This window comes from Gekko japonicus, unplaced genomic scaffold, assembly GCF_001447785.1.
Source record: "Gekko japonicus isolate JY-2015 unplaced genomic scaffold, Gekko_japonicus_V1.1 scaffold443, whole genome shotgun sequence".
In the NCBI taxonomy this organism is placed as follows: Eukaryota; Metazoa; Chordata; class Lepidosauria; order Squamata; family Gekkonidae; genus Gekko; species Gekko japonicus.
Genome location: NW_015172565.1, coordinates 317,447 through 331,627, shown reverse-complemented (window position 1 = coordinate 331,627; position 14,181 = coordinate 317,447). Strand labels below are relative to the sequence as shown.

The 14,181-nt window shown below is 41.2% G+C and overlaps 1 protein-coding gene across 1 annotated transcript in view; it reads left to right on the top strand.

Annotated features, from left to right (window-relative positions):
• NUP205 (nucleoporin 205kDa) overlaps positions 1 to 14,181 on the top strand; it is a 55,958-nt gene that overhangs the window by 22,719 nt on the left and 19,058 nt on the right. Inside the window, exons 20-31 of the mRNA XM_015421324.1 lie at positions 1,770 to 1,851; positions 2,622 to 2,786; positions 3,158 to 3,282; positions 3,534 to 3,648; positions 3,999 to 4,148; positions 5,795 to 5,869; positions 7,200 to 7,357; positions 8,572 to 8,652; positions 9,607 to 9,798; positions 10,934 to 11,204; positions 12,136 to 12,234; positions 13,392 to 13,540. Coding sequence (XP_015276810.1) covers positions 1,770 to 1,851; positions 2,622 to 2,786; positions 3,158 to 3,282; positions 3,534 to 3,648; positions 3,999 to 4,148; positions 5,795 to 5,869; positions 7,200 to 7,357; positions 8,572 to 8,652; positions 9,607 to 9,798; positions 10,934 to 11,204; positions 12,136 to 12,234; positions 13,392 to 13,540 — 1,662 coding nt within the window. The remainder of the gene's footprint in view (positions 1 to 1,769; positions 1,852 to 2,621; positions 2,787 to 3,157; positions 3,283 to 3,533; positions 3,649 to 3,998; positions 4,149 to 5,794; positions 5,870 to 7,199; positions 7,358 to 8,571; positions 8,653 to 9,606; positions 9,799 to 10,933; positions 11,205 to 12,135; positions 12,235 to 13,391; positions 13,541 to 14,181) is intronic.

Here is a 14,181-nt window from a genome sequence, read left to right as displayed (position 1 = left end):
AACACACTAGCTCAGTCTACCTCTACCTGAAGGGGCTGTGAAATAGAACCAAATCCCTGGCATGCCTAAAGGACTTCTCAGCCCTGTTTGGCCAAGTGACAGTTAAACTTCTCTTTTCTTTCCACCCACTCACCCCTTTTCCTCTCCTCCAAGAGTTCCAAGGGCCCTCATTGGCTGTTTATCTCACCCTACCACATCAGTAGGGGGTGGAGCTGTGGCTCAGTAGATCTGATTGACATGCAGATGGTCCCAAGTTCAGTCCCTGACATCTCCAGTTAAAAGGATCAGGTTAGGTAACATGAACGACTCCTACCTGAGACCCAGCAGAGCCACTACCAGCCTGAGTAGACAATACTGAACTTGATGGACCAATGATCTGATTCAGTATAAGGCAGCTTCATGTGTGAATAGGGTAAAAGGGGGACTGTCAGGACAGGTAAAGTGGGACTGGGCTCTGTCCCTCACAGATACGCTTTCACATGTTCTGCTCTAAGTTGAGGGCATAATTTGTTGGAAACACGTTTAAAAGATTAGTTGATCACTAACAAATTGGATGGAGATTTCGCTTGAAAATTCACAGGGATCATCCTGCTTTCAGTCTTGGTCAGTGTTCTAATGAAAGACTTGGAAGATTAAGAGAATGTGTCGTCCTTAGAGTGGCAAGTGATGTGAAACATCATTGGGGATGAGGATTCTCAATTATTTTGATAACCTGAAGAGCAGGGTTTGTCTGTCACTGCAACATGCATAGTTTTCCCCTCTTACGTTTTATCCTTGCAACAACCCTGTGAGGTGTAAATTCGGTAGAGAGAGAGTGACTAGCCCAGAATTCACTCAGATAGCCTCATAGCTGAGTGAGGATTTAAACCTGGCTTTCCCATGTCCTAGTGCAACTCTCTAACTCCATTGGCAAACAGAATAACTCCAGAGTGTTAAAACCAGGAAAGAAGCATGAAATACATTATGTGATACCTGCTGTTTGTCACTGCCATAGCCACTGGTACAAGAGGCAGGCTGGGTGTTACGGCCTTCATCACATAAAAATTATTGCACAGACAGAATTTCCTAGGACAGTGGCAGTCTTTGTGCATGTTAGTTTAAGAAGGGACTGCATCCGTTTGAGGAGGTCAAATTAGATGAACTTCAGGAAGTCCTCACACTTTATTTCTCTTTTTTGCTTAGTTTCCATAAGCAGGCTTATGCTAGTAGGAGTATACAGCACTGCAATATCACAGGCCAATAAGAATTTTTTAATACATCACACAGGCCATTCTTAGCTGAACTGTCTCCATTCTACCAGAAAAGTTCTTAATTGTGGTAGCTTAGTCCAAATGCAGCTTTAACACAAAAATGCCCCCTGGAATATGAGGTGAAATTAGTTTTGGCAAACAAAGGAAAGTTTGTGCTGTGAACTTGTTTTTCTGTGTCGCCCCCCCCCCCCCCCCAGCCAGGATATGCCCTGAAGCCTGACTTTCCCTTGCCTCTGCCATTGCATCATTCAGCAAGGGAAAGGGTGTGGTACAGCAGTGCCTACAGCCACTTTTGGCACCAGGCACCTCCTGTATTGGTTCATGTGTTGATGCTGAAATGGTGCAACTGGCATGAAAGCCAGTCTGGTTTAACTGGGGGGGAAATCCCTTTCCTTCTTTACAAATGCTTTATAATGTTGGGGGGGGGGGCTTTGAGATGGCAAGTCTTTTTTGCTTTAAATCAATCTGTGATCTTTAAATTGCTGTTTTTTCAATCATGTCCCTTGATTATAAATCCAGAGTATTAGCCAGAAATTGATGGCTGGGTTTGTGGAGTGTTTGGACAGTGAAACTGCAGAAGAAATCATTAATCCTGTGGAAGGTATGAAACTAATCAGTATTTATTTCCACTGTAAAAGCTGCCTAACAGCTAAAAAGGTCAGGGTCATTAGGCTTTAACTGCAAAATATAAAGATACTGCATTTATTTTGCATAGATTAGGAAACTGGCCTAAAATTGGATTCAGTGTCCTGTGCCACTTATTTTTTTGTTTTGAGCCAAATTATAAACAGAAAATAAGCAAATAGGAAGTAAAGCTAATTTGTAAATCAGCCTTAAGTCCACAAAGCATTTTAATAGCTGATTCATCCATATATACATTTGATTATAATTCTGGGGTGGGGGGGTAAGCTTGTTGCAGCAAAAATAGGAGTCTCGTGGCACCTTACAAGTTGTTTGGTACATGCCATATAGAGAAAAGAGTCTACAGGGTCAAGGGGACATGAATTGCTGTTATAAAACACACACATTTCATTTTACCCATTACTTCATACATTTCATGACCCCTCAACTATGCAGTTTGTTTTTCATCTCACTAACTAAAATGCCTACATAGTGAGGATATCCTCATTTAAATCTGGCATAAAATTTTGTTAGCCTTTAAGGCACTACAAGATTCCTGCTAAAGGCTTGTTGATGCAATTAAAAATGCAGCTCCTTTCCAGTTTTACAAACATTTTTCTATCATGTTGCCAGGATATGGTTTTTACTCACTACAGAAACTAGGCATTTGGCCACTTCCAAGCGTATTTAATAACCTTTGAGTGGTTTATGAAATGTCCACTAAAATGGATGTATATTTTTGATTCTAAGAACTTGAACCTGAAAGAAAGCGAGTCCAGATCTACCATGAAACAAGGATCAACATCTTGAACCTTCTAATCACTTCTCTGGAGTGCAGCCCACCCAATCTGGCATTGTATCTTCTGGGTTATGAACTCAAGAAGCCTGTCAGCACCACAAACTTGCAAGATGCAGGTACACAATTGAAGGGGGTAGTGGAAATGTGGGGCTGATGGATACCACCTTTGTATACCACTTGAAAAGAATGAAACCATAAGTAGCAGGAAAAATAGATGTCTGCTCTGCTGTGAGTCATGTTGGGTGAAAAGCATTGACATAAATATGGTATAATAAAACAGAAGACCAGACCAGAATGAGCTTTCATGAGTCAGCTCACTAGCTCTGATGTATATAATTAATATGGTATGACAGGCAGTAATATGAAAAGTAATAAATAAACATGGTATTGGAAAGCTGTTTTCAAGGATAGTATACTGAAGGAAATACTTATTTTTGTTTCATATGTTTACTGCCTATTTATCCAAGTCTAAATCTTGCATTTAAAGGTGTTTTAGGTTGCCCTCGTACTTGTCTTCATGCAATATTGAACATACTGGAAAAAGGTTCTAAAACCAGGTCTGGTCCCACAGCAGTTCAAGAATCTCCTCATCTGGCAGAGCTGTGTTATCAGGTATACAAAATATCTCCTCTTCTAAGTTTCCTGGTATAAAGGCAACAAGTATTCAGTTAGTATTTTATTTTTTTTGGTCACTTAAGCTGTCTTTTTCAGAAGAGTTTTGTATTGTGATTTATTCAGCTTTAAGTGAAGCTCAAATACAGAACTTAATTACATATTACTCTGGCTAGTATTTCCCTCTTACCTAGTATTCCTTGTAGTCCTATAAAAGTGAACTGAACCCTAAATTCTCTTGGAATAAACAGATGATTTATCAGTTGTGTGCCTGCTCTGATACTTCGGGACCAACCATGAGATATTTAAGGACCAGCCAGGATTTCTTATTCTCTCAGTTACAGCATTTACCATTTTCTGTTAAAGGTAAGTCTAAAAATACAGTCTCATACATCTAACTTTTAAAATCTGGGTCTCGTTTGTTTGAAAACCAATAAACATCATTTTGGAGGCTTAGAGGGAAGGCATTTAGGATGTGGAATGGCATAGTATAGCTGCCTTTGGAAGCTGAGCAGTGTCAATACTTGGATGGGAGACCACCAAGGCAGACTGCAAACCACCCCTGCTTAATCACTTGTCTTGGAAACCCTATGAGGTTGTCATAATTTAGCTGCAACTGGACAGTACTTTATGTGCACATAGATGGAAGAGAAGATGCTTTGGGGCAGAAGTCTGAACTGTTGAACTGCCATTCTTGCTCTGTTTTCTCTGTTTAGAGCATGAGATTCCAGCCTTGAATCAGATGTCATGGTTAATGAAGACTGCATCTATAGAACTGCGTGTAACATCCCTGAACCGCCAGCGTTCTCACACACACAGACTCCTGCACCTCCTCTTAGATGACATGCCAGTGAAACATTACTTAGGTAAATGGGATTTTTGACTGAGCAGAAATGAAAATCTGTTACTGAGTTGCTTATTTGAATCTCTTTCACTTTCATATCCATTTGTTATTATGCTTTCCTTATATTTGACAGTCTTTCTGATACTATATTGAGCTTGACATTGCCATATTAATGATATGGAATGCAGGCCACTGCTTATGAAATTGAGAAAAATATGCTCTATCCTCTGCTTGCCCATTGTGTCCCAACTAGTGTGGGCATTGGAGCTGAGCCCCTGTTTGTAGTTTGGGTTCAGTGTTCTGAAAGTTAAGAGTTCACTCAGTTCTTGCATGTCACTGAATGAGGCTGTGGTACTGGTAACCAATGTTCCCTCTAAGCTGAGTTAGTGTGAGCTAGCTCACAGTTTTTTAGCCTTTGGCTCACAGATTTTTGTCTTAGCTCAGGAAGGACGACTCCAGAGCAAGCTCCAGAGCAAACTAATTTATGCAGTAGCCAAATCGCTCAAGGCCAGTAGCTCAGAAAGTAGAATTTTTGCTCACAAGACTCCACAGCTTAGAGGGAGCATTGCTGGTAACTTCCCCAGGATAAAACTGGAGATGGCTTATTTGTTTATTGATTTGAATTTTCCAGATACATCTTCTGTAGTCTTCTGGGCACATAGAAAATCACTCCAGAGTCCAGACTAATTACAAATTGGAGTAGGCCCTGGTAGATACTGATGATAAATGTGGCCTTTGGATAGGGAACAAGCCTGACTGCTGCTTCAGGATCATTGGGAAGGGGTCATTGAGGTTAACCATGTTCCGATTATGCGGGGCAGGGCATGATGCCAGTTTGACACGCAAGAGTCTCATCATGTGGCATGTTATATTGCATTAACTTATCAGGACTTCAAACTCAGAGAACTACTGCAAACAAGAGTCCTGCTTTTTAAATGTTTTGTTATACTAATGAAAGTTGATCGATATAGCATTGAGACATCTGTCCTAGCAGGAGTCATTTCGTAGAAAAAGAGGTGCAGGAGCTTATTAGCATGACTCATTTGCATATGCCACACTCCCTGACATCACCAGAAGTGTGTCAGAAGGCAACACCCACCACTCAGGCTCCACTGGACTGTTTTGGATTCCTAGCTATTGGGGGAGGGAATGTGCAGATCTGTCCTTGCAGAGGCGGGAAAGCTTGTACCTGAATAAAACTTGGTCTTAAAGGTGCCACTGGACTGTTTTGGACTGGGGGGGGGGGGCTCTGCAGCTGACCTGGGTGCTTCTTGCTCTGACTGAGGGCTGCTGGGAGCAGGGGGTGGGGCTTGTTATATGTGCCCACCCCCTGGCCTCTTTACTGCCGGAGCTCTGCTCCTGTGCGCCCCTGCAGGAAATGACCCCTGGGTCCTAGTAACTAAAAATAAACACAGCAATTTAATGCTAAAATTAAAAGCTAAATTAAAAGCCACCCATCACTGAGTATTTACAGTACATTCTGACTCTTCCTGACATCTAACATACATGATTATATAATGCGTAATTACTTATTACAACCTGAATAATTTTTCCTGCATTTTTAGGCTGCCTTTGTCTAGACAGCAGTATTTGTCCTAAATTGCTTGAATTTTTTAAAAAGTTTTTTTGTGTTGCACCCTTACATATTTATTTTAATCATTGTCTCAGCTGAAGGTGAAGGAGGAACAGAAGATGAAAGTCGGTCTGTCACTGGCTTTCTTCACTTTGACACTGCTTCTAAAGGTAAGGCTTAGAGGCTGATTTACTCAGATTCTAATCATGATTGGGAAGATTTCCCACAAGAAGAGCCATCGCAACATGGAATGCGGTCCATGTATTGTCTTTGCTACAGTTGATAGCAATCATGAAATGAGACACTTCAGAAGGTGGGGGCTAGTCTTGTGAAATGGTGGCAAAACTCAAGATTTATGTCTCTGTGCCCCAGAATGCTGCTATTTGTCCCTTGTTTATGGTCACTGGACAAAATACAGAAATCAGCATACTCATTTTGAAATTACTGAACTGTTTGCTGTAGTGGTTAAGTGCACGGACGCTAATCTGGGAGAACCGAGTTTGATTCCCCACTCCTCCACTTGTAGCTGCTGGATGACCTTGGGCAAGCTGTAGTTCTGTCAGAGCTGATCTTAAAAGAGCAGTTTCTCTCAGAGCTCTCTCAGCCTCACCTACCTCACAGGGTGTCTGTTGTGGTGAGGGCAAGGGAAAGGAGTTTGTAAGCCGCTCTGAGACTCCAAGTGAAGGGCAGGATATAAATCCAATCTTTTCTTCTTCTCTTCTTCTCTTCTTCTAGGATATCTGTGCCAGTCTTCCAGGCTGCTTTTTATACAATCCAAATAATTTTTATCTGTTCATTATGGATAGCTTCTAGAGAAAAAGTGCTCATATCCGTATGCTCCTGCTACTGTCTGCATGCAATAACGTGCTAAATTGGGATCATACAAGTTCAAGACTTGTCTATAAATAGACAAATAGGTCTGCATTGAACCTTCTAGATTTGAATATTTTGATCACAAATGAAGAAAATTAAAGAGTCTCTGAAATGCCTAATTAAGGAGTGGCAATGTGTTACAAAAGATGATAAACTTTATTTTGTTAAAGGAGAAAGAATGTTATCTAATTTAGTATTTGTTGATTGAATTATATAGTAAGCCTGTTAAAAATACATGGGGAAATGGCCTCTAAAGAATTTTTTTCTGCTCATGAAGTATCAGATACGTTTGAAGATTCTGTTTTAAATGTGATTATGGCTGCTAGTCTACTTTTTGCTAGGTTTTGGGAAAAAGCTGCAGCAGCAGAAGGAAAGGAGCAGATAAAAAGAGAACAAATGAAACCTTTGGAGATTCATTAATGTGTAGAAAACAGAATTGAATGAATTTGTAAGATTTTTCCCCTGTTGTATATTATGAACATTTAAAAAGAAGAAAATTACTGTGAACAAAGTTCAGAGTAATTTTAAATAGAAGCTGTTACTCACAAAGCCTGTTTAATTTCAGAGTTCAGCTGAATTCTGATCTCCCTGACTTCTGGTATTTCTGAATAGACTTCTTCTCTTTAGTACGCAGGAAGATCTTGAGCATCCTGGACTCAATTGACTTTAGTCAGGAGATCCCAGAACCTTTGCAACTGGATTTTTTTGACCGGGCTCAAATTGAGCAAGTCATTGCCAATTGTGAGAACAAGAGTGCACGTGGGCCAGTCATCTGCAACGTCAAGGTCAGGAGCCTTGCCATATGTAGAGATGTATTTTTCATAATGATCCAGCTGAAGTTAAGTCCCATTTCTTTTAATAGAAGTTAAACATTAACCCTCACCTTGAAGTCAGTAAGGCTTAAAAGTGCTTACATGTCATTGGGTTGTGTTCTTCATGTTTACTTGGTAATTCTAAGGATGCATAAGTAGCTCCTTATAATATCTGTATTTTCAGTCAAGTGTTCAACTGCTTACAAATTATTTGTGTTGTATTTACTTGTTGGTGAGATAAGGTCTACTTCAGGTCATACCTCTTGTGCTAGATTCTATATATAATGTAGGTGAATACTATTGTTCCTTCAACTTCAGGGTCTGAAAGGGGGAAAATAAACTAATGTTAAACTGTATAGTAGGAATGGGCACAAACCGGCTCACGAACCAAAATTCAGCACGAACTTGGCCCAATTCAGGGTAGGAACATTCCCTGAACATTTCCCTGACTTTTGTCCAGTTTGGTTCAACTGTTCTGTTCAGGCCAGTTAAACCTAACAGATGAGCAGCATGAGTCTGCAGCTCACCTGTTGGGTTTAAATGACCGACAGCCATTTCTGCGCTCCCAGTTTGCTTCCTCCCACTGCCCCGCCATTTCAGTGCTCTGTTTTGCCTTCTCCCACTTTGAAGTGGGGGGAAGGGAAATGGAGCTCTGAAAAGGCTGCCAGCCTTCCTGGGTGATCACCCCCTTTCTCCGATCCATGGCTCGCAATGGCCAGGAAAAAGCGGGGTCTGAACTAGGGTTTTTGGGTTCATGGCCATCCCTACTGTACAGTGTGAAGATTTCTACTGGTTTATTTAATAGAAGCTTTTTGGGTTGAACTAGGATGCAAATGAAATTATGAAAGTGCTTTGGAAATGGGTAATATGTCATGGCGGCCACATGACCGTGGAAATGTCTCTGGACAGCACTGGCTCTTCGGCTTGGAAATGGAGATGAGCACCGCATCCCTAGAGTCGGATTTGACTGGCTTTCGACCAAGGGAAACCTTTACCTTTACTTAATATGAAATTGAAAAGGCTTCAGAAAAGGGAAAGTTACAGACAGTCTAACAAGGCTATCCATCTTTAAGAAAAAATGTCAACATAGTAATTCTGTTATGCCCACAAGTGCCTCCAACCTTAAGAAAATTTACAGATACCGAAAAGCATGACAAGGGTTTTTCGTTTCCTCTCTTTAATTCTAGCATGTTCACAAAGTTCTGATTGCTGAAGTTAATGCCTTGCAAGGAATGGCAGCCCTTGGACAGAGACCTTTGCTCATGGAGGTAATTCCACATAATAAAACTCGATCTTGAAAACAGATGCATGGCTGAACTGACTTTTTCCTCCCTTGTAACACTCCTGAGATCTTTGTGGATGTTCATTTGTATATCCCTTTTCAATTTGTACATGCTTGAAATATCTGGCAAAGGGAAAGCTCATTCCCCAAAATCTTGCTGGTAGCTGACGTGCTGCTGGACTCAATTCTAGCCATTCTACTGCAGACCAGCACAGCTGCCCTCATCTTTGAAATGTTTATGTATTTAAAACATTTTAATACTACATTTGTTACCCTATCAGGTTCCACAAGGCAACAAGCATAAGACCATTAAAGGATTTAAACAATTGAATTACAGTTAAAAATATAAATTGCAATTAAAGACATAAGCTTGCTATGCTGAGAGTTACTGGCTTGTTTAAGACTACCTAAAGGAATCTTGAGGCTTTAATTTTATGGATCTCTTGGATGAAACTGTCTGTGCTATACAGTCCTGGCTTTTTGATAAGGTCTGTTCTCAGGAACGACTTTGAAAATTCTAAGATTGCAATCTGGAGATCTGGAGGTGTGCAAAGGTGCACAGTTTCTTTGGATTTCATGAAACCTACAGAAATTCTTTGGTAGTTAGCACAATAAGTTGAAAGGGAACTTCTGTGGGAAAATAATACACGTGCCTCCGAGGATGACAGCTTTCGTTTTAAGCAGTTTCCTGAGAGAATCCTCAAGAAACCTCTGAATCTTGAGTATGTTTGAAAGGTTCCACAGACACCTGAGGGTAGAGAACAGCTCTGTAAACTAAATTTTAGACGTTCACAATTCCCTGCTCAGTTGTAGGCTAAGAATATAGGAACAAAATAACTTCAGTAGCTATTTTTTGATTTATGCTTTGTGACAAATGCAGCCGTTTACCCAGAATTTTTCTGTTGTGAACTAATGAATGTTCCTTTTATTGTATTACCAGGAAATCAACACAATTCTTCAATATGTTGTGGAACGGAATAAGCTTCTTCAGTGTCTCTATGCGAAGCGACATGCTCTGGAGTCTTGGAGGCAGCTGGTGGAAATCATATTGACTGCCTGCCCACAGGACCTTATTCAGCCTGAAGAAAGGCAGCTCATTATTCGTGACCTCTTACAAGATGTGCATGACAAAGTAAGCCCCTTGAAATACATTAGTGTTTTTCACTGAATATACAGGAAGCTTCCATTTGTATGTGGGATTGTTTTTAGTGACTACTTTTTGTGGTTTTTTAATAATCAAATTATGCAATATTTATTGGTCTGCATTAAGTTACTGTTTAACAGTAAAAACCACCTACAATAATCTCCCTGCAGTGAGACTTTTAGAATTTTGGTGCCACAACTGGGAAGGCCCTCTCCTGGGTTGCTCCCCACCTAATCTGGGGGGGGGGCACATGAAGTAGGGCCTCTGAAGATGGCCATAGTGTTCAGGTTCATAAGGGTATAGGTGGTCCCTCAAGTAGATTGGTCACAAACCATATAGGGCTTTGAAGGTCCTTCAGATATGTTGGTTCCAAACCAGACAGGGTTTTGAATGTCAACACCAGCACTTTGAATTGTGTCCAGAAACAAATTGGCAGCCAGTGTAGATGGACCAAGACTGGAGTGATATGGTCCCTACAACCCACACAACCAACATCCTGGCTGCAGCACTCTGTGACAGATGAAATTTCTAAACACTTTTCAAGGGCAGACCCACATAAACCACATCTCAGTAATCTAATCTAGATGTTATCAGGGCAAGTGGCCAGATCGTTTCTGCCTAGGAGAGGCTATATCTGACTAACTAGTTGAAGTTGGTAAAAGGCAGTCCTGGCCAGAGCTGCCACCTGCTTATCCAGCAGTAGGACTGAGTCCAAGAGTAGCTCCAGACTATGGACCTGTTCCTTCAAAGGGAGTGCAAGCGCATCTGGAACAGCTGACACTTTAAATCCCAGGTCAGACCTTCCGCCCACTCGTAGCACTTCGTCATGTCAAGATTAAGCTTCAGTTTATTAGCCGACATTCACTCCAAAACTGCCTCCAGACGTACTGCCAGAGTTTCCACAGCCTTCCCACGATCAGCTGGAAACGCATGACAGAGCTGAGTGTCATCAGCATATTGGTAACAACCCAGCCCAGATTTCCAGAAGACCTTACCCAGTGGTTTCATGTAGATGTTAAAGAGCATAGGGCACTTACAGGAGGTCACATTAGAGAGTTATAGAAATTGCCTGGGTATGTATGCCTATCATGTCCTAAAACAGTGACTCTTCTTTTCCTGTAAGATCCTGGATGATGACGCTGCTCAGGAATTAATGCCTGTTGTGGCAGGAGCTGTGTTCACTTTGACTGCCCACCTAAGTCAGTCTGTGCGAACAGAGCAAAAGCAACTGCTGGCTGAACCTATACCTGGACACTCTCAGTTTGTCTTGATGCTGGACGGTTCTTTCACATCACCACTTGGCTCTGAAGGCATGGCTGTGGGATTCGCTTCCATTGGAGATTCTTCTCTCCATATCATCTTGAAAAAAATTCTGGATTTTATACTGAAAACAGGTAATGAACCAACTTTATCCTTTTGGGGAAAAGATGCTACAAAAACCAATATGTGGGTATGCTTCCTTAATAATGGTCATGCCACTATGTAGTATGAAGCTGATGGGCAGTAGGTTGAGGACAGACAAAAGGAAATACTTCTTTACACAGAGAGTGATTAAAATGTGGAATTTGCTGCCAGAGGATGTAGTGATGGCTGCAGGAATAAATAGATTTAAAGGGGGGTTAGATAGATATCCACCATGAATCTATCAGTGGCTACTAGCCATGGTGACTTAGGGGAACCTCTACATTTGGAGGCATTAAACTTCTGAATCCCAGAGCCAGGAGGCAACATCAGGGAAAGGGAGGGGCTGTGGCTCAGTAGCAGAACATCTGGTTGGCACGCAGAAGGTCCCAGGTTCAGTCCCTGTTACCTCCACTTAAAAGATCTGGCAGTAGGTGATGGGAACTACCTCTGCCTGAGACCTTGGAGAACCACAATACTGACTTTGATGGACCAAGGATCTGGTGCTGTATAAGGTAGTTTCATGTGAATGTCTCAGCCCTATTGTTGGCTGTCCAGAGGAACTGGTTGGCCATGTGTGAGACAGGATGCTGGACTAAATGAACCATTTGATTCAGCAGGGCTCTTCTTATGTTCTTATAGTAAGCAAAGTATAATGCTGAAAGAAACCAAGTATATGTGATCTGTACTGCCAGAAATGGGAATTAGTGGCTATATCTTACTCAAAATATTTTTGCTCAGTTAAAATATTTTTTAATAACAGTGACAAAGTTCAGTGATGTTAGGTTAACTCTACATAAACAAGTTACAAAAGCTAGCATCCTGGAGATAAACTGAGGAAGGTGGTGAGGGGCATGATTGAAGAAAGATGCGGGGCCGGCCTACTTACGTCTCATTAGAAATACTTATGTCTCATCTGATCAGGTGGTGGGTTCCAGCGGGTGAGAACACATCTGTATGGATCACTGCTCTACTATTTACAGATTGCTCAGAGACCAGATGAACCAGACACTTTGGAAGCAGGTAGAATGTAACTTGATGCTCTCTTTTTCCATAGTTAAGTAAAGATATAACTGTCATGTGTGACCCCAGAGTATTAATGGTGTTTTGATGGTCGTTCTTAGCTTCAGCACTTTATTTCATCCTCATATGACTACAGTTCACAGCCCTTCACAATTGCCCATTCTGCATCAGCAATAATATTCCTGTACCCACACATCCCTTTTTGCTCTTTCCTGTTTCAGTCTCCAGGCTTGTGCAAGCCTCTTCTTCTCCATAATCTTTTATACATGGGTAGCTGCTGGCCTGTGGTTTCCCTTCCCTAATCCAGCCTTTGATTTCATTCATGTTCATACAGATTGTAAAGACCAAAAAGTATGAATAAAGTTGTTGCCTTTTTTTCCATTGTGGGCATGTTCCCTCTGAAGCTGTCTTGTGTAAGGATGGGTCCAGACTGAATCACAAAGCAAAATTCATCACGCATATTGCCCCATCTGTGGTTTGTGAACTGAAGTTCATGATGGGTCTACCATCACAAACTTCCACAAAGTTTTAAAGCTGTTTGTGGGTATTCATGGTGGTTCGTGGATGGAGCAGAAAGCAGGGGTTTAAAGGAACTCTGAGTCCCTTTAAAACTCTTGCTTCCCCCCCCCAGCTGCAAAAACAGCTGAGCTGTGGGGAGCTTTAAACTTTAAAGGGACTGCAGAAGACAGCCTGAAACAGCTGAGCAGTGGGGAGCAGCCCAGCTGTTTCTTGGGCTTTCTGCAAGCTCCGTTTAAAGGAACTACAGTCCCTTTCAGCGGGGCTTGCAGGGTCACAGACCAGTTCACGAACAAACTTCCTGGTTTGGCTCATGGTTTGACCACGAACCAAACCACATTTTCCTAGTTCATGCCTACCCCTAATCTTGTGCCCTTTTTTTGAGAATATTTTCAGAAATACTTTTTCCTTCTTTTTAACAGCTTTCTGATCATAGTTGGTTCTCGTATAAAAATCTTTGGCAAGAGATACATGTACACATGTGATTCTAGCTAAAACATTTCCCTTTATTGGAGGATTTTTAATGCAAAAACATCCATTTGCAGTGTTTGGATCTGTGCATCTTAAAAGATATATTAACGCTATAACTGACGTTGTTTAGTAGCTCTGGTCTCTCTTAATTTTTTGTCTTTTATTTATAGCCAAGAAGACTATGTGGGAGCGTCTAACAGCACCTGAAGATGCTTTCAGTAAATTGCAGCGAGAAAATATGGCAATTATTGAAAGCTATGGTTCTGCCCTCATGGAGGTTGTTTGCCGAGATGCCTGTGACGGCCATGAGATAGGGCGGGTAAATGGCTTTGCTCCTTTTACATTTTAATAGGTTATCTGATAACCTGGTTTTTTTATGTTACTATTTGAAAGATTTATAGCATTTATTAAAAGAAGGAATCTCTTGTCAATTCATTTTTGGTTTTTGGTGTTTTTTTTAAAGGAGACTCTGCAAATCTTATACCTTACCTAATTGCTTCAGGGAGTTATGTATACAAAGCAAGGTGTGGTGAATATTTGGCATACAAGTCTGACCAAGGGAGTAATGAATTGGGTTTTCATACACACATGGCATGTTACTGTTTATACCATTCATTTCTTGCTTTGAGAAAAATGAATTTGCCTTATCAAATGTGCAAGTGGGTTTTTTGTCTTCCATTTATTTATTTAGTCTGACCCTCCCTGGTGGTTGTACAACTGTAAAAATTATAAGCAATATTATTGAAAAAATAGTGTAGGATGAGTGTTGAAGTTGCTGTATCACTCTGTCCTTTACTTTTTAAGTAGTCCATAAAATGCCAGTGTATCTTTCCATTTGGTGAAGGAAAACAGTAATGTTGAATGGCATGGAGGGCCAGCCTAGATTACATATTGGGGGAAAGGCCATAGTTCAGTGGTAGAGCATCTGCTTTGGCAAGCTGAAGGTCCCAGGTTCAGTCC